Source organism: Pipistrellus hanaki (assembly GCF_964339955.1).
Source record: "Pipistrellus hanaki genome assembly, chromosome: 2".
NCBI classification, from domain to species: Eukaryota; Metazoa; Chordata; class Mammalia; order Chiroptera; family Vespertilionidae; genus Pipistrellus; species Pipistrellus hanaki.
Window position 1 is genome coordinate 6,272,753 of NC_140504.1, and position 24,446 is coordinate 6,297,198.

General features: G+C 54.6%; 2 protein-coding genes and 1 pseudogene across 10 annotated transcripts in view; 2 read left to right on the plus strand and 1 right to left on the minus strand.

Annotated features, from left to right (window-relative positions):
* Window positions 1-2,297: 2,297 nt before the first annotated feature.
* CRYAA (crystallin alpha A) lies at window positions 2,298-5,712 on the plus strand. Of its 2 annotated transcripts, XM_084873721.1 has the most exons (4): window positions 2,298-2,652; window positions 2,869-2,941; window positions 4,031-4,167; window positions 4,900-5,712. In XM_084873721.1, the coding sequence occupies exons 1-4, from the start codon at window positions 2,464-2,466 to the stop codon at window positions 5,110-5,112; spliced, it is 612 nt and encodes a 203-aa protein (XP_084729847.1). In that variant the 5' UTR covers window positions 2,298-2,463; the 3' UTR covers window positions 5,113-5,712. The 2 variants fall into 2 exon arrangements, with proteins under 2 accessions (XP_084729847.1, XP_084729846.1); XM_084873720.1 differs by lacking the exon at window positions 2,869-2,941 and having other exon boundaries at window positions 4,045-4,167.
* Window positions 5,713-8,257: 2,545 nt separating this feature from the next.
* Window positions 8,258-24,446, plus strand: part of LOC311617275 (UL16-binding protein 3-like) — a 39,785-nt gene continuing 23,596 nt past the window's right edge. For 2 of the 7 annotated variants that reach the window (XR_014794094.1, XR_014794095.1), the window contains exons 1-4: window positions 8,266-9,318; window positions 9,816-10,059; window positions 10,273-10,536; window positions 24,138-24,381. Coding sequence is in view for 3 of the 7 variants with exons in the window: in XM_084873709.1 (XP_084729835.1) it covers window positions 9,259-9,318; window positions 9,816-10,059; window positions 10,273-10,536; window positions 11,095-11,234 (708 nt within the window). In the remaining 4 variants the exon portion in view is untranslated. Of the gene's footprint in view, window positions 9,319-9,815; window positions 10,060-10,272; window positions 10,537-11,094; window positions 11,476-24,137; window positions 24,382-24,446 lie in introns of those variants that run through there. The other 5 variants (XM_084873709.1, XM_084873710.1, XR_014794093.1 and 2 more) reach the window with 5 other exon arrangements.
* Window positions 12,975-14,228, minus strand: LOC311617277 (chromatin modification-related protein MEAF6-like; annotated as a pseudogene). The gene is made up of 2 exons (XR_014797029.1): window positions 13,103-14,228; window positions 12,975-13,044 (listed from the first exon to the last, which is right to left on the minus strand). The product of XR_014797029.1 is annotated as a chromatin modification-related protein MEAF6-like (transcript).

Sequence of the window (24,446 nt, forward strand, 5' to 3'; positions counted from 1 at the left end):
GGGGTGGCTGTGAGGTGGCTGTGAGGGTGGCTATGGGGTGGCTGTGGGATGGCTGTGAGGGTGGCGGTGAGGGTGGCTGTGAGGTGGCTGTGAGGGTGGCTGTGGGGTGGCTGTGGGGTGTCTGTGGGGTGGCTGTGGGGTGGCTGTGAGGGTGTCTGTGAGGGTGGCTGTGGGGTGGCTGTGGGGTGGCTATGAGGGTGGCTGTGAGGGTGGCTGTGGGGTGGCTGTGAGGGTGGCTGTGGGGTGGCTGTGGGGTGGCTGTGGGGTGGCTGTGAGGGTGGCTGTGGGGTGGCTGTGGGGTGGCTGTGGGGTGGCTGTGAGGGTGGCTGTGGGGTGGCTGTGAGGGTGGCGGTGAGGGTGGCTGTGAGGGTGGCTGTGAGGGTGGCTGTGGGGGTGGCTGTGTGGTGGCTGTGAGGGTGGCTGTGGGGTGGCTGTGAGGGTGGCTGTGGAGTTTCTGTGGGGTGGCTGTGGGGTGGCTGTGAGGGTGGCGGTGAGGGTGGCTGTGGGGTGTCTGTGGGGTGTCTGTGAGGGTGTCTGTGAGGGTGGCTGTGGGGTGTCTGTGAGGTGTCTGTGGGGTGTCTGTGGGGTGTCTGTGAGGGTGGCTGTGAGGATGGCTGTGAGGGTGGCTGTGGGGTGGCTGTGAGGGTGGCTGTGGGGTGGCTGTGGGGTGGCTGTGAGGGTGGCTGTGGGGTGGCTGTGGGGTGGCTGTGAGGGTGGCGGTGAGGGTGGCTGTGGGGTGGCTGTGAGGGTGGCTTTGGGGTGGCTGTGAGGTGGCTGTGAGGGTGGCTGTGGGGTGTCTGTGGGGTGGCTGTGGGGTGGCTGTGAGGGTGGCGGTGAGGGTGGCTGTGAGGGTGGCTGTGGGGTGGCTGTGAGGGTGGCTGTGGGGTGGCTGTGGGGTGGCTGTGGGGTGGCTGTGAGGGTGGCTGTGGGGTGGCTGTGAGGGTGGCTGTGGGGTGGCTGTGGGGTGGCTGTGGGGTGGCTGTGGGGTGGCTGTGAGGGTGCATACATCCCCCACACATGACTTGACTGGGGAGGCACAAAGATGAATAAGAACTTCTCACTGCCTGGATTGCCCATCACCACCCGCAGGGGTGGGGACAGCATTCTCCTTTGCTGTGGGTGTGAGTGAGCACAGCGCTCCCCAGAGGTCACGCTACCGACGAACACCTAAAGCAGGGGTCTTCAAACTATGGCCCGCGGGCCACATGCAGCCCCGAGGGGAGTCTGATCCTGCCCGCCAGGTTTTTTGGGCAGTGAGCGCAGCCAAGGTGTTACAGTAGGAATTAGTAGTTCATATAGTCCGGCCCTCAAGCTCTCTGAGGGACCGTGATCTGGCCCCCACTTTAAAAAGTTTGAGGACCCCTGACCTAAAGCCTTAACTCCAGGAAACAACTAACGTCTGAAAACTGAGGGGTGGCAGGTGCCTTCGGGGGAGGCATCCTGAGCAATCAAAGCACAGGCCACCGAGACAGAAGCCACGGAGGAGCAGGCCTGGCCGATCACTGTGCCCGCACGGCGGGGGCAGTCCCGACGGGGCGCCTGCTCTCAGGGACGGCGCGCCCGGGAAGGACACAGCAGCAGGGTGGGCCCCGGGTGAACCCCCGGAGGAAGGTCCGGGGATGCTCCATGTTCACAGTCGCGAACCAGCCCGTTGGGATGCACACAGACCCCACGACAGGGACCCCCGTGCCGGAATGGCAGGCCCGTTCACTGCTTGGTACTTCCCGTCTTCCCTGAGCCGGAAATTACAAATCTCGTAGCTACAAATGCAGGTAATTTTTTAAAATGTATTTTATTGATTTTTTACAGAGAGGAAGGGAGAGGGATAGAGAGCTAGAAACATCGATGAGAGAGAAACATCGATTAGCTGCCTCCTGCACACCCTCTCTAGGGGGATGTGCCTGCAACCAAGGTACATGCCCTTGACCGGAATTGAACCCGGGACCCTTCAGTCCACAGAGCCAAACCGGTTTTGGCTGGGTGAGATTTTTGTGAGCGGGAAGAATAGAGGTCATTCTGTTTTGATAAACAGCGGGCCCTCACCTGGCAGCTGTGGGGGTGGGGACCACGTGTCTAAGGTTCCTTGTCTGTGACTCGGGTCTGAGCACCCACAGGGAGGGTGGCCACGACCCCACAGGACCACGTGGGCAGACAGCGGGAATGCATGGGGGGGCAGGGATGAGCCTTCACTGACCCCCAGGCGAGGGGTGTCCGAGAGCCGCTAGGAGAGCCGCTGCTGGGGGTGCCTGCAGGTCAGGGCCCGGCGGGGAGCGTTGGGCTCTCAGCCAGGCCCCGATTCTGCTGACCGGGCAGCCTCCCTCCTGAGCTCACGCTTCCGGACGAATCCCCTGACGCCGGCATCCCGTCCCAGACGGGCGTATATAGGGCAGGCCCGCGCCCGGCTCCCCACTGTGCTGCCCAGAGGCCCTGTGAGTCCCGGGTCCCGCAGCCCCGACGCCCACCATGGACATCGCCATCCAGCACCCCTGGTTCAGGCGCGCCCTGGGCCCCCTCCTCCCCAGCCGGCTCTTCGACCAGTTCTTCGGCGAGGGCCTCTTCGAGTGCGACCTGCTGCCCTTCCTGTCCTCCACCATCAGCCCCTACTACCGCCAGTCCCTGCTGCGCACCGTGCTGGACTCTGGCATCTCCGAGGTGAGGTGGCTGGCCGGGAGGGCCGGGGTGGAGCCTGGAGGACCTGGGGCAGCCTGGAGCTGCGAGCTCTCGTCCTGCCGTGTGGGGTGCATGGCCACAGCTGGGGGGCCTCTTTCCCCCTCGCCCCAGTTCCCCTGCAGCAGCGCCTCCGGTGCCTCCGGGGAGGGGTCCAGAGGGAGCCTACCTGGGCCCGACCGCTGTCTTTTCCTCCATCAGCTCATGACCCATTTGTGGTTTGTAATGCACCAACCACATGCTGGAAGCCCCAAGAGCAACCCCACCAAGGCAAGTTCGAGGGCCGACGCGAGCTGAGTGTCCGGCAGCAGGAGCCTGGGCGGGAGGGGCTGCCCAGGTCCCCAGCGGAGGGCCTACGGGAAGCCCTGGCCGGCCAGCGGAGAGGTGGGGAGCGGGCTCATCCCGCACCTGCCCAGGTGCCCGAGGCAGGGAGAGCCACCCACAGGAAAGGCAGCGAGAGCCACCGTCTTCCCTCCCCGAGACGGCCCCCAGGCCCCGAGGGCTGGGTGCCACGTCTGCCCACCTCCTGCCAAGGGCCGTTGGGTATTATAACATCACTCTCGGCCATACAGAATGACCAACTTAAACATGAGCTGCTCTACTGGGTCCAACATCTCATTAACTCACCCCTGAGGCCTTACTAGTAGCAGGGCCAGGCCACCGGACTCCAGGGGCCTTCAGAGGTCCGTGGGCTGGGCACTCCCCACGCTGGTTGACCGCAGGCCTGCCCAGAGCTGACACACGAGGATCTAGCCCAGTGGCCAGAACCGCCTAAACTCAGGTTCTGTGTGCAGGTGGCAGCCACCTCGTGGACTGTTGGGCCCGGCCAGTCAATGGGAAAGACAGGGCCCTAGCCTGTTGATGGTGGTCAGGGGAAGCTAGGTCTACCCAGCCAGCCAGCCAGCCAGCAGCCAACTTTACCCAACCAACCAGCCAGCCAGCCAGCAACCAACCTTACCCAACCAACCAGTCAGCCAGACAACTACTAGCCAACCAGTTAGCCAGCCAGCCAACAACCAACCTTACCCAAACAACCAGCCAGCCAGCCAACTACTAGCCAACCAGCTAGCCATCCCACAACAGCTGCCCGGTTGCAACCAGCCAGTGGGCCCACTACCAAGCAGACAGCCACAGACACCACTCCTTGCACCAGGCCTGGCTGTCAGCCGAGTGTCCACACAGCCCCGGTCACTGGTCCCCTGCGTGTGTCTGAGGAGAGGCCAGAGCTGTGACCTGCAGTTTCAGTCCTGATCGTTGGGGACGGAGCCGCCGGCCACTCCATCCTGGCCACCCTAGCCCGCCCGGCAGGGACCACAGCAGCAAGCCCCCTCCCCGAGGCTCAGCCCAGGGAGACCCACACGAGCGTTTGGGTTTCAGGTCCGATCCGACCGGGACAAGTTTGCCATCTTCCTGGACGTGAAGCACTTCTCCCCGGAGGACCTCACCGTGAAGGTGCAGGAGGACTTTGTGGAGATCCACGGCAAGCACAGCGAGAGGCAGGTGAGCCCCGAGCCCGTGAGGGGCCGCCCCAGGCTCCGGGACCCAGGCTTCTCCGGGAGGGGCGGCCCTCCTCCTCAGCCCAGCGGCCGCCCAGTGGGGACAGGGTCTCCGGCAGAGCTGGGAAGGGCCCACGGACGGTCACAGGTACGCACTGTCCCCATGTGAAGTGGACAGGATGTGGGGCCTGCGGGCACCATGCTGGCAGTGCCAGCTTCTCATGGCCGGGGCCAGAGCCCAGGGGTTCCTTCGATGGCTGGAGGAGCCGTGGGTGCTGGTGGAGGAGGGGGCACTGTCCATGCCCCTTGTTTAGCCAGCTCAGCCCAGGATGGTCCTCCCGGGAGGGTTCTCAGCCTTCCCACCTGGAGGAGGGACGGGGCCCAGCGGACGAATGTGGGCTAGCGCGTCTAGGAGAGTGGGCTCCTGTGCTTAGGGGGGCTTCCTGACCCTCAGGTGGACCCAGGGACCCCGAGCCGGGACAGGAACAGAACCAGTCATGAGACTTCAGAGGGAAGTTAGAGCAGTGAAGGGCCGGACCATTATGGAGGGAGGCGGGGGTGTGGGAGATGGGGGGTGGGGGGCCGGGGGGTGGGGCAAAGGTAGGGGGATCTCAGCAGAAGCCCCTCCTCACCGCTCCACCTGGGAGAGGCCATGGGCTTGACCCTCGTGCTGTGCAGGACGCCCTTCTCCCTGAGGGGCTGCTGGCCGCTCTGACGGTGCCCCCTCGCCCCCCAGGACGATCATGGCTACATCTCCCGCGAGTTCCACCGCCGCTACCGCCTGCCCCCCAACGTGGACCAGTCGGCTCTCTCCTGCTCCCTGTCTGCCGACGGCATGCTGACCTTCTCTGGGCCCAAGGTCGTCACACCTGGTGGGGACGCGGGCCACGGCGACCGGGCCATCCCCGTGTCGCGGGAGGAGAAGCCCGGCTCTGCCCCCTCGCCCTGAGCTGGGCCGCACGTCCGCTGCCACCGCTGCTGCCCCTGCCACCATCCACCGGGGAGCCCTAGAAACGGGGCATTTGTCTTCCCTCTTTCCTCTTTCTCCTTCCCTTCTCCTCCCTCTTCTCCGAGGGAATGAGGGTTTGAGAGCGCAGCCTGGAGGGTTTGGGACCTCGGTCGGAGATGCTGCGACCTCAGGGTGACCCAGATCCCAGCACCGGCCAGTTGGTGGGAGTGAGAGCCATCCCAGCTCCGTTAGACAACTGCCCGCCCTCCTGGGGGGCGCAGGCCCGCCTCGGCTGACGGAGGACAGCCCTGCTGAGCCATCCCCGGGTGCCTCCCAGCCAGGCGCATCTGACCCTGGCAGCGGGCACCTCGTCAGGGCCCGGCCGTGGGCTGCCACGTGTGCCCAGCCCCAAGGGCTGACCCTTGGAGGCCCGAGTGCCCGGCCCTCAGAAGCCCGCTTCTCTCTTCTCCCCTCCTTCCTCTCTGCAGTCCGCCCCTGGGCGCCTGGCGCCCCTGACATGCAGCCCGTGGCAGTCAATAAAGAGCAGGTGACACAGCACCCCGCCGCCTGGTGGCCCTGCCTTCTCTCTGCAGGCAGAGGGGGGAGTTGTGGAGAAGGGGCGACACAGCTCAGAGTGGGGGTGTCGAGAGGGGAGGACACGACTCACCTTTTCCTGTTCCGTTTCATCTCTAAGCGACCTGTCACTTCCTGGCTTCCAGGCCCGCCTGGCTTCACAGGAGGGAGAGGTTTTCAGAACTCGGAGGGATGGAGCAGGGGAGAGGAGAGAGCCTCAGGCTCCGTCCCCAGTGCTCCTGGGAAATGGGTGCCAGGCGGGGCCTCGCCCTCTGCCCTGCCCCACCCCTGCCACTGGGGGCTGCTCTCCGGGCTCCCCTGGGTGAGTTTTAGGGATCCTATCCCCCGGGATCCTAAGGGATGAGAAACAGCATCACCCACCTCTATTGGGCACCAGGCCCTGGCTCCCCCTGGGAGGCACCTTCCTCCCCCCCCCCCCCCCCCCCGCCTCCCCTCCTCCTGAACAAGGCACGTGGTCTTCGGGGGCGTGGGGAGACCAGAGCTGAGCGCCCCACCAGGAGCAGGAGGCCTCAGTGTTCACCCTAAGGTGGGGAGGAGCAAGGCCTGGGGCCCTCAGCCTCAGGGCAGAGGTGGCTCAGCCTGGGGTCCTGGCAGGTGCAGTGACCACAGAGGGTGAGGGGGGTGGCCAGACGGGGAAGCCAGCAGACACTGTGGCCTGGTGGGCTCTGCCCCCGTGGTCAGGCCGGGAAAAGGGTCCTCTCCTGGGAGCACAGGGGACAGCCCTCAGGGCGGTGCCCGCCCTCTTTCTGGAACAAACTGGACCCCCAGAAGGCAGGACACACGGAAAAAAATTCCCAAAGTGATTCCTTCTCACTTGAAGTGAAACAGTGTGCTGTCATTTTAAGTGGGAAGCAACACACACACACACACACACACACACACACACCCCTGTGTGTCTATCCCTCTGGGCTTGGCCCCATCGAAGAAGGGCCCTCACCCCTGTGGGAGTTTCCCAGACTCCTCCTACCCCCCCCTGCCCTCCTTCCAGCAGGAAGGCCCCACTCCTGCCAGACAATCCACATCCACAAAGAACGTGGCTGCCCCGTGCGGTGTGGGAGGGAAAGGGGCCTCTGCATTGGGCTGGGCCGGAGCCTCTGAGCCCCTCGCTCCTCCCGAGTCTCCTCAGGAACGACGGGAGGCCATGCTTGTCCGGGGATGACGGGTCTCTCATGGAGAGGTCCCTCCACTCCGCGTGGGGCGCTGGGCTTCAGCGGGGACAAGTTTGCAGCTGCTGTTTTGTTTTGATTAACAATTGCACATAGTTGTTGTTTTTTTATTTTTATTATTTATTTAAAAAATATATTTTATTGATTTTTTACAGAGAGGAAGGGAGGGGGATAGAGTTAGAAACATCAATGAGAGAGAATCATCCATCAGCTGCCTCTTGCACACTCCCCTCTGGTGACCTACCTGTCCGCAACCAAGGTACAAGCCCCGGACCGGAATCGAACCCGGGACCTTTCAGTCCACAGGCCGACATTCTGTCCACTGAGCCAAACCGGTTTCGGCAGCTGGTTGTTTTTTAAATAGGCAAAAAGAGAAAAACAACCACAACAAAAGCGCCGGCAGGGAGGGTGCTCAGGGGTCAGTGTCTTTGGGGAGGAGAATGCCGCGTTTAAAGGGGCCGAGGCGAGCGGTCGGGAGACAGGGTCGCGGGGCGACTGTCCCTGCGTCTGGCGTGTTTAAAAAGCCGCTGGGGGGAGGGGGGGCAATGGAAAGATAAGTACACATATAATACAATAATAATAATAATAATAATAATAATAATAATAATAATAAAAAGCCGCCCTGCGAGCCAGTTCCGGAGCGGGAGGAGCGAGCAGACTGACCGACCGGCGCCGGAGCCCCGCTGCTCGGCTCCAACCGGACCCTCAGCCCCGGGCCGGGAACCGCCCCAGCCCCCAGGTCTCTGTTGCAAACGGACCGGTTCTCCTCGGAGACTTCTGGCCTTTTCTTCCCCTTCTCCGCCCCCCTCCCTGCCTCCTCTCTCCCTCCCCTCCTCGCAGGAGGCGCCTGCAGTCGCGCTGGACCCCGGCTTCAACCGCAGGCGGACAGCGGGAGTCTCTCTCCTTAAAAACAAAACAAAAAAAACCCAGCCGAAACCGGTGTGGCTCAGCGGGTAGAGCGTCAGCTGAAGGGTCCCGGGTTCGATTCCGGTCAGGGGCATGTATCTTGGTTGCGGGCGCGTCCCCAGTGGGGGATGTGCAGGAGGCAGCTCATGGATGTTTCTCTCTCATCGATGTTTCTAACTCTCTATCCCTCTCCCTTCTTCTCTGTGAAAAATAAAAAATATTTTAAAAAAAGAAAAAGAAAACCCCTCTGATTCACGCTCTCTCCTGGCAGCGCGATCAAAAGGTGAACTGCACACTGGCTTCCGTTGCACCTCCCCTTGCTCCGCCGGAGGCTGTCCTGTTTTCAACTGGAATCTGGCCGGGCTCTGCTCCTCCCCCCAAAACGGGAGCGGAAGGGCGGGCCAGGCGGACTCCGGTTTCCGGTCCCGGTGTGCCTCCGCGAACCAATCAGGGTCAGCCGGAAGTGGGCCGCGGAGCGAGGGCGGCGGCACTATAGAACACGACCAAGCTTCAGTCGCCATTTTCGTCCTGCTGCCGCTTAAGAACAGACCCAGTGCTGGCAGGGAGTTCGGGCTTTCTGCCATTGCATCGGACTGGGCTCCCGGTGGTCCTTGGGGATCACGAAGTCTGGGCGTAAGGCGTCCGGAGTACGGAGCAGGCAGTATGGAGGGAGGGGGCGAGGAGAAAGCGAGGGAGCGAAGGAGAGACGGAGAGAGGCCGCCGAGGGCCGCCCAGGCCGCTGGGCGCAGGGGCAGGGGCAGGGCCGCGCCCTCCCGCGTCTGTCTCCGGGCCGCCGCCGCCGCCGCCGCCCGCACCGGCACCGCGCCCGGCGCTGGGCTCCCGCCCGGCCGAGGAGCCGCCTGTTCCTGCGCGTCGGCGCGGAGGAGGAGGAGGACCGGGAGGGCACCGTGACCTGGCCCACCGCCACTGCCCACAGGTTCGGACCTGGACCGGGGTGCGCGTGCGCCATCGAGCGGCGCCGGGAGGGGGGGTGCGGGCCCGCGCCTTCCGGTGGGGGAGGGGAGGAGGGGGAGCTTCTTGCGCATGCCCAGCAGGGCTGTAGCTGTGAGGAGGGGCAGCCCAAGACGTGCTTTATTTTTATTTTTTATTTATTTATTTAATAATGTTCACAATTTTTTAAAATATATTTTATTGATTTTTTACAGAGAGGAAGGGAGAGAGATAGGGAGCTAGAAACGTCGATGAGAGAGAAACATCGACCAGTTGCCTCTTGCACACCCCCTACTGGGGATGTGCCCGCAACCAACGTACATGCCCTTGACCGGAATCGATCCTGGGACCTTTCAGTCCGCAGAACGCTCTACCGCTCAGCGGAAGAGTTTAAAAAGGCGGGGCTACAAACACGGTGCAAATTCCGACCGGTTGCTCCCCTCTGACGGCTGGGAGGTGGGCGGGGCGGGGGAATTCTTAACCTGCCTCCTGGGAGAGCGGCTGAGAGAGGAGATGGATCTGTCTGGGGATGAAGGTGTCCGCCTCCTCCTGCTGCTCTCGTTGCTGTGGGAACCCGCGGCTCCCCGCTGTGAGTTTGGCAATGGAATCCGGGCCAGGGAGCAGCGTGGGGACGGGGCCCTGAGGGATGGAATGGGCGGGACCCCGCCGGCCAGTGGGGCACAGACCCCCCACCGCTCCGCGATCTTCTCTGCGGGCGCCGTTCCGCTCGGGGCCTCTGCATGCCGGGCTGCCTCTTTCCCGGTGAGAGGACGGTCCTGAGCCTGTGACTTGTCAGAAATGGTCCTGGGCGAAGGGACCAGGAGGAAGATGGGAGCCAGGAGGACCCGGGGGTTCTGATGAAGCCCCTCCTCCACCCAAGCCCCCCCCCCATGGCACCTGTATATCCCCCATCCCGCCGTCGTCCCCTCCCCCCCCCTAAAGCTTCTCCAAAGTGGGAGCGGAGCCCCTGCCATCTGGACCGAACGGGACAAGGGCCGCCCAGCATCAGGGGGTCACTTGCTGTCAGGGATGCGGGAGGGGCACTTGGGGTGCTTTTGTTCCAGCCCCTGTGTGTCTCCCTCACAGGTGCCATCTCTCTGGGCTATGACTTCACAGTCACGCCTAATGGAGCCGTGGTGTGACATTGAGGGCCGGGTCAATGGGAACACATTTCTTCATTTTACCTGCGGTGGCCAGTTGACACTCACCAGTGTCCCGGACATGAATGCCACACGGGTCTGGGGCGAGCAGAGAGACACTCTGCAGTCCGTGGTGGAAGAGCTCAGGGTGCCCCTGCTTGACATGAGAGCAGAGATTCCTGCAGCCGGCGGTGAGTTCACCAAACCCGGGGCACAGGCAGAACGGAGGTGAGGGCTGAGGGGTCAGGTGTGTTTGGGTAAATGTGGGAAGTTGGTCCCCCCATGAGACTGGGAGCCTCAGAGGACAGAGCAGGACCAGGAGATAGAGGGGAGCTGGGGGCTGGACACCAGTGGAGGCTCTGCCAGACCCAAGGCTGACCTCCTTCCCACGGTGCTGGGGACAGGTCCCCTCTCCCTGCAGGGCAGCATGGCGTGTGAGCGGGAGTCCAGTGGGCGCACCAGAGCATCCTGGCAGTTTGGATCGGATGGACAGCCATCTCTCCGCTTTGACTCAACGAAGGGACACTGGACGGTGTTGCGCGGCGAAGGCAGACGGTTAAAGACAGCATTGGCGGGTGACAGAGCTATGACCCACCTCCTGGTTATGACCTCAACTGGAGACTGTAGGCAGTGGCTTCAACAAGTGTTGTGTCCCCTGAGCACACAAGGTAATTCTGCAGAGGGAGGGGGGTTGTAGGTCCCTTGAAATGACCTTCACACTGTGTGTGGTGTGTGCTGTGGTGTGTTTGACTGAGAAAGTGACCCTCCACGACAAAGAAAACGGTTTTCGGAGAATGAGGGCCAATGATGTGTTCTGGGTTCGCTGCTGTGGTTTCCCACTTCCTCAGTCTCTGTTGCCAGACCGTTTTCTGTGTCCTGTTCCCTCTTCTCAGCATTGTTTGTCTTCTTCAGCTCCCCTGATCTGTTTCTGGAATCCTTTAACACTCCTCAGTGAGCTCCTGCGAGGATTCTCTACCACCTACCCCCCTCCTGTCCTCCTTCCTGTCCCAGCAGGCGTGACTACTGTCAGCCTTGCTTCCCCGTTAGCTGTGTGAGCCCCAAGGGCCCGGGCCCACCTCCTCTCTCTGCTCCAACCCCAGGACCTGTCCCTGGGCGGCCACACACACAGGCAGACACTGCCCGGCAGGGTCCCCGGACAGCGGGGCTGAGGGCCTCTCCATGGAACTGGGTTCTGCACGGCTCTCACTCTCCTGCTTGCATTACAGCTGCATCGGCCACGGCCACAGCCACTGCCACAGCCACCGTCCCGTCCAAGGCCACAGCCAACAGGCCTGTCTCCTCGGTCCTCCCTGGGATGCCCACCTGCGCAATCATAGTTGGCCTCTCAGGCTGGGCCTTTACCTGATAGGAACCGAGGGCATAATTACAGGCGCCATAACAGGTACTGATGGACGGCACAAGCACGCCCTGAGCAGCACTTCAAACCATGCAAAGAAGTGGTAGTTTGGGTCCCTGAATGGTTTGCCTCCAAAGAAGAAAAATTCTATTGGGACGATATTCACAAATTACTTATAAGATGGGGGGAATGTGTAGCCAGTTATGGGCATTACTTTGAATAAAGCACTTTTGATGTTTTCTTTGAAATTATTGTTTTTTTATGACAAAATCGGCCATTATTATTTTATTTATTTATTTATTTATTTTTGTTTTGTTTTAAATCAATCTTTATTGTTCATATTATTACAAAGGTTCCTCATTTCTTCCCCCGTCTACCAGGTTCCCACCCCACCCTCCGCCCCCTCCATAGGTGCACAGTTTATGTTCAGTTTCTTCCTCCTTCCCTTTCACCAATAGTAAATCCCTTTTCAGATAGTAAATCAGTTACTTAGCATTTTCTCATATCAATAATACCTCCACATGCCCAATGATACACTTCACACAGAAGACATTTCCAAATAGGTCAACCAGCCTCATCCAGGCCCCGCCCAAGGCACTCACAGATCAACACCCCAGCCCTATACTAACTCAACACATCCAGATCTAAGCCTTCATCACTTGATTCAGCAGACCCTCAAGTTCCCGCAAAAGTTTCCAGCCATGTCTGAGAGGCAGCCTTGGGGCGAGGGCAGGCGAGGAGCGAGCTGTTCGGGGCCTGGCTGCTCCGGGCCTGGCCTCTGTTGCTCTGGTCCGTTCCACAACCAGCTGCTCCGGGTCTGGTCACTGCCGCTCCCGACCTAGTTGCTCTGGACTTGGCTGCTGCTGCTCCGGGCATGGAAAATCGGCCATTATCAACTGCTACACTGGATGAGAGCAGTGGAGCATCTGTTGTGTCTTTTTAAAAATCTAATTTTATGAAAAATTCATCTTGATTGTATAAAGTACCATCTACTAATAATTTTATAGGTATGAATGCTGCCATTTACTTAGAGATGACTTGTTGACTAGAGTAACATTTTAAAGCTTGCAGTAAAAATGCCTATCCTTGTAGTACTTTGGAACCAGTTTATTCTTCTAAGAAGAAATGTGAAGTAGTTAAAATGTCTTATATGATAATTTGCTGATTATATGTATACCACTTTTAACTTTTCCAATTTTTGAACTCATGTAGTGATGTTCTATAATTTTTGATCAAACAAGTTCACAGTGAAAATTAAAATTTCAATTTTGTTTTCAAAAAAAAATATATATAGGAAAAAAACAGAATAAGTTGTATTTTTTAATAAAAGAAAGCTTGGTTTGATAAAACCCTGCCCCGACTCAAGCGAGGCTGGCCAAGAACCAGTGTTCAGAAGAAGAGCAGACGGGGATTCTGGACACGTCTGACCTTCTCATGTGCAGTCACTGTTCACCAGGACAGCCATGGAGAGTACTGTGCCAGACCGAGGGAACAGCGTGTAGCACACACCACACACAACCACTAGCCTGGACTCCCGCCTAAGGGCTCCCTCTGGACACCGACATGAGAGGGACCTCTGCTCCTGGTGGGCAACAGGATCGGGGCTCCGGCCTCCCAGTGCCGGAGCCTGGCTGCAGGGCGGGCAATGCCCAGAGCCCTGCCGGGCTGCCCCCGGACGGGTGGCCGCCTGCAGTGCGGCCTCCACCTGCTTCCCTCTCCTCCCTCGAACCCCCGAGTGGCTGGGAGTCTGCGCCTGAAGATGCACTAATGAGTCTTCCAATAGTCAGCTCGTGGTTTTTTGTTTAACTTCAGATCAATCCTCCATCACGTTTTTCTGTTTTTTAAAAAAACTTCCCAGCCTAACCTAATATACAGACCTGTGTCGGTTTTTATTCTTTCGTTTTTTATGGCTGCTGTGGGGGCTCCCTGAGGAAGTGGGAGCAGCCTTCTGGGGTTTCACTCCCTGCACAGATCCGTCCAGATCCTCAGGGTCCTCCTGGGTGGGCTCATTTTCCTGATTGTGGAAGTCTGGAGAAGTATCGCTTTCCGTCCCACTTCCTGGCTCCCTCTTTTCAATGACCTGGTCCTGAACTCCTGCTGCCAATGCACTTACTGCAGCTGCTGAAGTAACTGAAGATTTACTGAAGAGCCGCTCAGCTTCCTTGGACTTCCGGTTCCTTCGATCGTTTTTTGCTTTTGGAGTTTTTTTGTTGGTCAGATACACCTATCCCAGCCACGAATGATATTGCCATACATCTGGGTGTCTTCTAGGTAGCTTCCTTCAAAAGCATAGATCTGTCTCTCCAAGTTTGCCAGTGTTTCCGCCAGCTCCTGCTTCCGCTTCAGGAGCTCCGCCAGCTCCCGCCGGGTGTCCGGGATCCGCGGTGGCACTGCCTTGTGGATCGCCATGTTGGGCCGAGGCGGGCGGCGGTGCCGCGGGGCTGCAAAATCGGCCATTATTAACTGCAACGCCTGATGGGGGCAATGGAGCATCTGTTGTGTCGAGGTGAGAAGGATTAGGGAGTGAACTTGAGAAGCCCGGGCAGGTTGAAGGTAGTCATTCCCCTTGTTAATTTATAAAGGCTCAAATATAGGGGGAAAAAAACCCCAGAATAAGTTGTATTTTTAAAAATATATATTTTATTGATTTTACACAGAGAGGAATTGAGAGAGACAGAGAGTTAGAAACATCGATGAGAGAGAAACCGACCAGCTGCCTCCTGCACACCCCCCACTGGGGATGTGCCCTCAACCAAGGTACATGCCCTTGACCAGAATTGAACCCGGGACCCTTCAGTCCACAGGCCAACACTCTATCCACTGAGCCAAACCAGTCCCGGCAAGTTGTATTTTTTTTTTTAAAGAAAGTTTGGCTTTGATATAAACCCTGCCCCGACTCAAGCGAGGTTGGCCAAGAACCAGTGTTCAGAACAAGAGCAGAGGGGGATTCTGGACACATCTGACCATCTCATGTGGAGTCATTGTTCACCAGGACAGCCATGGAGAGTACTGTGCCAGACGGAGGGAACGGCGTGTAGCACACCACACAGCCAGTAGCCTGGACTCCTGCATAAGGGCTCCCTCTGGACACCGACATGAGAGGGACCTCCGCTCCTGGTGGGCAACAGGATCGGGGCTCCGGCCTCCCAGTGCTGGAGCCTGGCTGCAGGGCGGGCAATGCCCAGAGCCCTGCCGGGCTGCCCCCAGACGGGGTGGCCGCCTGCGGTGCGGTCTCCGCCTGCTTCCCTGTCACGGTCGAAAATGTTTTCAAGTCCATGGGCGGAGCGCAGTGTCTACCACTGCTGGGCCCTGCACTCAGTGCTGGCACATCCAGATGAGCGAGGCAGCCTCAAAGGGTGCAAACTCTGGGAGAAGACAAGGCACAGGGAGTAACAAGTACAAACCTTCCCTCCCCCAATTACAAAAAAACCCCCCAAAAAACTAAATTCAGTAGAGGGACTGGCGACATATCTGCACACTAATGACTAACGAGTCACCAATTCAGGAAAGGCTGAAATGGAGTAACCTCAGTCTAAGTGAAAGAATAAAATGACTAAAACTTGTCTTACCTCAACCCCCAAGGTCCCTAGCTAGTGATGGGAATATAACCTTTAAGACTGTTCCAGGAAACAGCCCCGAGCTAAGGGCTAACAAAGCAACACAGGACTCTAACAGTTAAGAAAAACAGGAAACAAGATTAACAGATGGGACTGTTGACTAAGCTTAAGCACTGTCAAAAAACCTGTTATCAACGAGTCCAGACCCCTTTGGAATGTCCTAACGGCCTTTGTTCTCCTCCTCTCCCCTCCGTGTGTAACCCCTCCCGATGTGTGGTTTTTGCCTTTATAAACTTGTGAGATTTTCTGCTCGGGGCTCGACTCCTCTGCTCCTGCGTGAGTTACGAGTTGAGCCCCAGCGCGCTGGAATAAAAAGCCTCTTGCTGTTTGCATCAAGTGACGCCTCCTGCGGTTGATTGGGGTTGCCGTCGGTCCGTGGGACAGAGTGAGGGTCTCCCTCTGGGGGTCTTTCATAAGAAGCCTGAGAGATATATCTCTTGTTTAAAAGGATCTCTTTCAAACACGATAGAAAATAGTTTCAAAAAAAGTTTTGGCACATAGGAGGGGGTGAACTGGCTCTGTGTTCACCCTGGCAGGCAGGCGGGCAGACAGGCAGGCAGGCGGGTGTGCTCAGCGGCAGCGGAGGTGCCACGTTGTGAATTTTGGGTGAAGAGCATGTTCGGGCTGGACTCGCTCCGCCCAGCACCACCGAGTCCTCCAGGTCCTTCTCCTCCTCCTCCTCTCCCCCCCCTCTCTCCTCCCTCTCCTTCTCCTCCTCCTCTCCCCCTCCTTCTCCTCCTCTCTCCCTGTCCCCTCTCCCTTCTCCTCCTCCCCCTCTCTCTCCTCCACCTCCCCCCTTCCCCTCCCCCTCCTCTTCTCCCTCCCCCCCCTCCACTCCTCCTCCTCCTCCCCCTCTCCGGAACGGAAGTGTGCAGTTCCTGTTTTGATCACGCTGCCAGGAGAGAGTGTCAATCAGAGGGGTTTTCTTTTTTAAAATATATTTTATTTTTCACAGAGAGGAAGGGAGAGGGATAGAGAGTTAGAAACATCGATGAGAGAGAAACATCCATGAGCTGCCTCCTGCCACTGGGGATGTGCCCACAACCAAAGTACATGCCCTTGCCCGGAATCGAACCCAAGACCCTTCAGCTGACGCTCTACCTGCTGAGCAACACTGGTTTCTGCTGCTTTTTTTTTTTTTTAAGGAGAGAGACTTTCGCTTTCTGCCTGCAGTTGAAGTGAGAGGAGGCGGGGAGGGGGGCAGAGAAGGGGATGAAAGGCAAAAAGTCTCTGAGAAAAACTTCAGAGGAAAAGTCCCGCTTGCAACAGAGACCTGGGGGCTGGGCGCGTGGTTTCCGGCCTCGGGGCTGAGGGTCCGGTTGGGGCCGAGCAGTGGGGCTCGGGCGCTGGTCGGTCAGCCACCTCGCTCCTCCCGCTCCGGAACGGGCCCGCAGGCGGCTTTTTATTATTATTATTATTATTATTATTATTATTAAGGTATTATATGTGTACTTATCTTTCCATTGCCCCCCTCTCTCCCAGCTGCCTGGGCGGAGCAGCCCGGGCCCTCCACCCCCTTGAAATAGGATGAATTCAAATTCTAAGCAAGGTTACAGGCAGAACTTCCTTTTTCTTCATTAAAGAGCCAGCCCTATGTGCACTCAGTGGTTATCTCCATGCTGGCCTTGAAAAACAATGCTGTTCTATCCAATTAAAAAAAAGTGCACCTGGCATGGTATTGAGATTATGGGCATATCTGGTCTCTGGCCTACAAGGTCAGGTAAGTTTATCTTCATCATTCTTCAAACTGACTAAAGCAAACTATTGATAGAAAGCAACATTTTTTCTAGGAAGAACAGCAGAAAATTCCAAACAACAGTTTGTTGCAGAATGGGGGTTTTCCTTCTTGTGGGAAGCTGTGTTCCATGGGGCCCGAGGGCAAGGATGGAGCATAGGGTAGGGACGCCTACCTGCTCTCCTACAGGGGATTGAGCGCAGGGTAGGGACGCCTACCTGCTCTCCCCTAAGCCTTCAGGGTCAACCAAGGACAGGGCAGACCATAGCCCCATTGTTAGAGAGTGCGCGTGATGCACGACTTATCTGGATGTTCTCAGCTAGGCTGTTCTCAATGATATCTAACCAGACGCTTGCTCTACGTATCTTTTCCAAGAATGTCTTGAGGAGCTGACGGGCGGCCTTGTCCTGGGAAAGGGGCACTTGGAGAAATGCCCAGAAAAGCCTCATAAATGTACGCCTGCAACTAATAAAGTTACTGCAGTCTCATCATGGACTGGCAGTCCTCCTGAAGTCCCGCTTTCTCTTGTCTTTATTTCTCTTAAAACCTCCTAGCCCTACCTCCAGGACCTGTGATGCCGGCTGGATCCGGTAACTGGCTCTCGTGAACAGGGACCTGGAGACACTGGTCGAAGTAGGAAGGTCGCCGTTGGTAAAGGTCGCGACGAAACAGTGAGTAACGGCGGATTGAGTTTTTTTTACATTCAGGAGTAATAAAATGGGGCAAGTACAGAGCAGGGATCTTTTTATACAGGTCCTGCACAGCATGCTTGTGTCTCGCGGTGCCTGTGTAAAGCATGGGATAATGTAAAAGTGCTCTTTAGAGTGAATGTTGAAGTCTATGTGATCACAAAATAATGTTGTTTATTGTTGAAATTAGAATCTTAGTATATGTATGGAATTTAAAATCTGTAGTAAGTGGAACTCCACCGCTGAAACTGCCTCTGATGCGGATAAGTTCAAAGGCAGCTGGAGAGGGAAGGGCTATCTACTCTCCCACATTAAGATTACTTGCAATAAGACTGCTTAATGCCTTGTTTAAAAATTATAAGAGAACTCGCAGGGAAATGCAAATCTTGGCCAAATTGGGTATTAGTTATTATTTCAGAAAGCCAAAAAGGAAGAAAAAAAAAATTGAGATCTGTCTATCTTTTAAGCATGAAAAGAAATTCAGCCAGATTTATTACTGATGCTTCCCCTGAAGTAAGCAGGATGTGGGGGAAGGGAGAGACATGAGGCGATCCAATATAGAAGCTGCTCTCCTAGTATAATAAATTAAAAGTTTCCTTTCTCGCCATAAAAAAGTTTTAAAAATTTAGAAATGCGTCTGGGATATCTGTACACGTGTAAAGAGAAACCTAGTATAAGACAGAATGCGCGCATGTCCGATTTCGGATATTAGATAGGTCTTGAACTAGCCTTAACTCTTTACAAGAGCTACAGAAATAAAAAACCCAGAACTGATTCTTTTTCCTGAGAAAAACAGCGAAAAAAATCTTCTTGAAAGAAATTCAAGCTAATTCCAGCAACAAGATTTGCATTTCCATAATAAAGAGTAGTTTGCAAAATGCTAGTGAGCCTTATTGAAAAGTTAACTTTTAAGGCCTTCAAGAAAATAAATTTGTCTCTGTCATAGAATTTATCCAAAGTAAATACTTTAAAATAATTATAATTGTAATTGATTCTAGAATCTCAAAGAGATTATTAAAGTATAAATAAATAATATATTAATTGTAAAGATCTAAGCAGTCCAGATAACTGGCTACATCCTTTGTTGAGGGAGGAAAGGGTAGAGGCCCTTCCCCCAGCACACAGTTAAGATAGTGTCCTGCCAGTAGCCATCTTAAAAAATGTGATAATTTATAGTCGAATAAACAAAACCTAGTTTCCCAGAGCCACTGGCAAATAAAAATTAAAGTTTAAATTTGCATCATAAAAAACCTAGAGGACAGAATTGAATCTATTAATTGATTATGTCTTGTATTTTCCTTAGAAATATAAAGTGTTATTAATCTAAGAACTATTAAATATATTTGACTTGCCAGCTTTAAAAGTTCAAAGTACAAATTAAATTAGAAAAAAATTATAGAGTTGTAGTGATTAAATACTTAAAGCATAAAACCTTATTTTTAAGAAAATAAAATATTATATTTCCTCTAATAATTAGGAATTCAAAATAAGTTGCTTATTATTGATCTAATTAAAAAGAGGATTAATTCTATGATCTCAGCCAAGAATTTTCTATACAAAAACTAGTCTAAATCTAATTGATATCTTAAGATAATAATAGATAATAATAATAACAAATATTAAAATATTTAAATCATATATAAATATTTATTTGATGGTTTTTTCCATGTTAAAATTTCAAGGCATTAACAGAGATGATTCTTGGAAAGCTCCAAGGGCCCGGAGTAATACAAGAAATTTATTCTCTCTTCTTATAGGAAAACTTTTTTTTTTTTTAAATCAATCTTTATTGTTCATATTGTTACAAAGGTTCCTCATTTCTTCCCCCCTCCACCAGGTTCCCACCCCACCCTCGGCCCCCTCCCCATCCCCCATTGTCCTCATCCATAGGTGCAGTTTATGTTCAGTCTCTTCCTCCCTCCCTTTCCCCATAGTAAATCCCTTTTCAGATAGTAAATCAGTTACTTAGCATTTTCTCATATCAATAATACTACCCCATGCCCAATGATACATTTCACACAAAAGACATTTCCAAATAGGTCAACCAGCCTCATCCAGGCCCCACCCAAGGCACTCACAGATCAACACCCCAGCCCTATACTAACTCAACACATCCAGATCTAAGCCTTCATCACTTGATTCAGCAGACCCTCAAGTTCCCGCAAAAGTTTCCAGCCATGTCTGAGAGGCAGCCGTGGGGCAGGGGCAGGCGAGGAGCGAGCTGTTCCGGGCCGGCTGCTCCGGGCCTGGCCTCTGTTGCTCTGGTTCGTTCCACAACCAGTTGCTCCGGGTCTGGTCACTGCTGCTCCCGACCTAGTTGCTCTGGACCTGGCTGCTGCTGCTCCGGGCCTGGCCACACCCGACCCGGCTGCTCTGGGCCCGGCTGCTCCGGGCCCGGCCGCTCCGGGCCTGGCCGCTCCCAGCCTGGCAGCCGCTGCTCCGGGCCTGGCCGCACCAGACCCGGCTGCTCCGGGCCTGGCCGCTCCCAGCCTGGCAGCTGCTGCTCCGGGCCTGGCTGCACAAGACCCGGCTGCTCTGGGCCTGGCCGCTCCCAGCCTGGCAGCCGCTGCTCAGATTTATATTCTAATATCCAATGAAAGGTGAAAGACTACAATGAGTGAAAATACAAAAGGGGAAATCAGGTGTGGGAATGGGGAATTAAAAGGTCTGAAAATTGACTGGTGGAGAAAAAGAAAGTGATAAGAACTGAGAAGTGGCAACCAGATTGTCAACCCTTAGATAGAGGTGCCTCACACCTGGGAGCCTAGCACAAACTGGACACATAGCAAATACTTGATTTTAGTAGTAGAGGTGAAGAAAAATCAGTATATCATTGGAGAATGCAGTGGTTCAAATGCTAATACCCAGTAAGTCTTTCTGTCTCTAATGCCCTTAAAAGCCTGCAATGGCTCTGAAAGGTACTGGTGAAAGAAGCTGACACTGCTTTTTCTGTAGTTGTCATCATCGTGGCCAACACTAATGTCTGGGCCTTTCAAAGTAGAGAAAAATGCTGCTGAAGGGATGATGATTCTGGATAGCCACAAGCATTACTTAATGTGATACCAAACAACATATATATATATATATTTTTCAATTTTGTTTGCTAAATGGTCTCTGTGACTCAAGTTTGGCATTAGCGTTTGCACCCAAAAATTAAAACCCCCACAAATAAAATTTGTTGGTATAGTTTGACAAAATGAGTACAAAATAGGCATAGAAACCCTCAGAAAGTTGTCTCAACTCTTGATAAGATTAACTCTATTGGCATCATCGATTTTTGCTTTGTCCCCTAGTTTGAAAATTTCACAAAGATGCCTGCTTGTACAATTCAATGAGAATAATTCCCCTCTCTTTTCCAAAGGGCCCATTATTTTTAGTTTTTCGGTGCATGACTCAACATAAAAGCGTATGGCTATCAGCTGACAGTTTTTAAATAGTCTAGTAGTTTCAGTTCCATTTACAGTGGTGCCTCACACAACGAACTTAATTCGTTCCAGGAGCAAGCTTGTTATGCAAAAAGTTCGTTATGTGAAACGCGTTTTCCCATAACAATACATGTTAAAAAAAATAATTCGTTCTATAGCATAAAATATGCTAAGATGACATAAAAAAAATATGCTAAGATGACATATTTTTATTTAGATACATCTAAAAACATAATTTTTTTTGAAAAACACACACATTTTTTTAATTTTAAGACAGGCTAAGTAGAGTCTACCGAATCTTGCACATCTTCATCCATTTTCTGCTTTTTGGCCGATGGTTTCATGAAAAACCTGTCCAAAGTTCGCTGTGCGAGGCGTTCGTTATGCGAGGCACCACTGTAATAAGTTCTCAGATTGAATGTTCAAAGTTTATTTAATAAACGGTTCCCATTACTGAGAGATTCTTTTCAGGTTTTCTTTCTTTTTTTTTTTTTTTTTAAATATATACTTTTTATTGATTTTTTTACAGAGAGGAAGGTGGAGGGATAGTTAGTTAGAAACATCGTTGACCAGCTGCCTCCTGCACACCCCCTACTGGGGATGTGCCCGCAACCAAAGTACATGCCCTTGACCGGAATCGAACCTGGGACCTTTCAGTCTTGCAGGCCGACGCTCTATCCACTGAGCCAAACCGGTTTTTGGCTTTTTTCAGGTTTTCTTAAGTAATTTTGCTATAACTCGATTTCTTCACATTGAAAACTTTTTTGGTTTCTTCCTCCTTGTCCTGGAAGCTCAGCAGGTTGGCCTGTGGCGCCCCTTTGTTCTCCGAGGCCTCCTGCGCGGCTTCAGCCTGTTGCTGGGGTCAGTGCCGCCCAGGAAGCAGCCCCCGGCCTTGGCTCTGTGGCCAGCGCTCAGTGGTTGAGGGCCCAGCGGCACCTCCCCCCAAGGAGCCCTGTTGCCTGGCTCCTTGCCAGTGCCGGCTTGCCTTGCCGGTGCCCGGCGGGGGCCCCCCTGCTCCTCATCGCGTTCTTCCCAGTCTGGAGCTTTTGTCTCCTTCCTGCTAGGGCAGTCTAGCATCAGAGTCAACATTCCGTCCTCTGCGTGCAATGTGCACGACTCCGGGGGCTCCGCTTCTCGCCACTCCTCTGGGATTCCGCCTCACAACCCCGTCTCCCCCTGCCTGAGCCTGGGTCCCCAGGGTCTGGCCCAGAACTGGGGCTCAGTGTTGCCGGTTCTGGGGTTCAGCCCAGTCCGGGGCTTTTATTTCCTTCTTGCTAGGGAACGCCAGGCAGACACTCAGCCTTCTCCTCCTCTCCAGCTCTGTCCTCTCCACGCGCGCGCGCACACGTGCAGCATGACTCTGTACCTTAGGCTTTTACAGCTCCTCTGATTTTCCTTCTGGTTTTCTCTTTCCTTCTTGTAGAATTTTCAGTCAACTTCCTGTAGCTCTGGGCAATGTCCATTTTATATTTTAGTTGTATTTTATTGAAATTGTTGTGTGTGGCTGCGGTTAGGTGTTTACCTGTGCAGCCATCTTGGATCCTCTCCTCTCTTTTCAGGTTTTCTTTCTTTCTTTCTTTCTTTTTTTTTTTTTAATATATTTTATTGATTTTTATACAGAGAGAAAGGGAGAGAGATAGAGAGCTAGAAACATCGATGAGAGAGAGTCATCGATCAGCTGCCTCTTGCACACCCCCTACCAGGGATGTGCCCGCAACCAATGTACATGCCCTTGCCTGGAATCGAACCTGGGACCTTTCAGTCCGCAGACCTACGCTCTACCCACTGAGCCAAACCGGCTTCGGCGAAAACTGTAGTTCTTGTGGTAGCTCCTGCAGGGTGGCCTCAGACAATAGCTGAACTGCACCCCATTGGGGATCCAGAAGCTAGTGTTCCTGTGATCAGTTTCAACCTCTCACACCCGTAAGTGACACATCAATTCCTCCCAGTGTACCAACAGTAATCAAGGCTTAATTACCGTATTTTTCGGACCATAAGACGCACTTTTTCCCCCCAGAAGTGGGGGGGAAAAGTCCCTGCGTCTTATGGTCCAAATATAGCCTACACATATACTTTAAAAAAAGTTTTTTTACTTGCCCGGCTCTGTGTGTTTGCTGCAGCCACTGTCCATTCCTCCGTGCCCAGAGTGTCTGCCCCGCTCTGTAAACCCCGAGTGGTAGAGGAGTTCCCATGTATGGTAGTCAGCCTCCATGCCCTCGCTGCAGCCATATCTCCATGTCAGCCCAGGTGCGGTGTACGGTAACTGCGTAATCCAAACCGTAATCATCGCCTGTACCCCTTGCTGGCCCGTACTTGGTGCCCGGAAGAATGCCGCGTCTATTCCCCCAATCATTCCTCTCCGCCCTCTGTTGCCCTGCTTGACTACTGGGTAGGCGTACTGTAGATCTCAGCAGAACCTTTACCATAAATCTTCAACTTTATTCTAATTTATTACTGAAGTCTCTCGTTATTGTGTTTTACAGTACATTTTGTCTTTTGCTGACTGTATTTGTTAATAATGGTTCTAAATGCTGCTGTTTACTTTACAGGGTTGATTACATGTGTTTATGACTGTGATGTTGGGTTTTAATGCACATAAAATATTTTAGGACACTATTTGTTTCAGAATCTTTTTTTCTTCATTTCCCTTCTCTAAAAACTGGTGCGTCTTATGGTCCGGTGCGTCTTATGGTCTGAAAAATACGGTACATCAAGACTTTGTACTCAGCCCACAAAGGGATATAAAAGCGACCACAAACTCAGCGGTGCCAATGAGGATGCGGCAGACAGGGGGGGGCGGAGGGAGGGCTGGCCCAGGCGGGAACGTGGAGCCCTTTAAATGCCCCGCCCGTCCTGGGAGAGCGGCTGCTGCTATGAAAGGATATGAGCGTGAAGGTGTCTGCCTCCTCTTGCTCTTGCCTCTGCTGTGGGAACCGGCGGCTCCCCGCTGTGAGTTGGGCAATGGAATCCGGGCCAGGGAGCAGCGTGGGGACGGGGCCCTGAGGGATGGAATGGGCGGGACCCCGCCGGCCAGTGGGGCACAGACCCCCCACCGCTCCGCGATCTTCTCTGCGGGCGCCGTTCCGCTCGGGGCCTCTGCATGCCGGGCTGCCTCTTTCCCGGTGAGAGGACGGTCCTGAGCCTGTGACTTGTCAGAAATGGTCCTGGGCGAAGGGACCAGGAGGAAGATGGGAGCCAGGAGGACCCGGGGGTTCTGATGAAGCCCCTCCTCCACCCAAGCCCCCCCCCCATGGCACCTGTATATCCCCCATCCCGCCGTCGTCCCCTCCCCCCCCCTAAAGCTTCTCCAAAGTGGGAGCGGAGCCCCTGCCATCTGGACCGAACGGGACAAGGGCCGCCCAGCATCAGGGGGTCACTTGCTGTCAGGGATGCGGGAGGGGCACTTGGGGTGCTTTTGTTCCAGCCCCTGTGTGTCTCCCTCACAGGTGCCATCTCTCTGGGCTATGACTTCACAGTCACGCCTAATGGAGCCGTGGTGTGACATTGAGGGCCGGGTCAATGGGAACACATTTCTTCATTTTACCTGCGGTGGCCAGTTGACACTCACCAGTGTCCCGGACATGAATGCCACACGGGTCTGGGGCGAGCAGAGAGACACTCTGCAGTCCGTGGTGGAAGAGCTCAGGGTGCCCCTGCTTGACATGAGAGCAGAGATTCCTGCAGCCGGCGGTGAGTTCACCAAACCCGGGGCACAGGCAGAACGGAGGTGAGGGCTGAGGGGTCAGGTGTGTTTG

What these genes read in the sequence shown, in the direction of transcription:
- CRYAA (XM_084873721.1), top strand. Translation starts at nt 2,464, where the DNA reads ATGGACATCGCCATCCAGCACCCCTGGTTCAGGCGCGCCCTGGGCCCC. An exon ending in TGGACTCTGGCATCTCCGAG is followed by an intron (nt 2,653 to 2,868) that starts GTGAGGTGGCTG and finishes TTCCTCCATCAG; the next exon opens with CTCATGACCCATTTGTGGTT. An exon ending in GAGCAACCCCACCAAGGCAA is followed by an intron (nt 2,942 to 4,030) that starts GTTCGAGGGCCG and finishes GACCCACACGAG; the next exon opens with CGTTTGGGTTTCAGGTCCGA.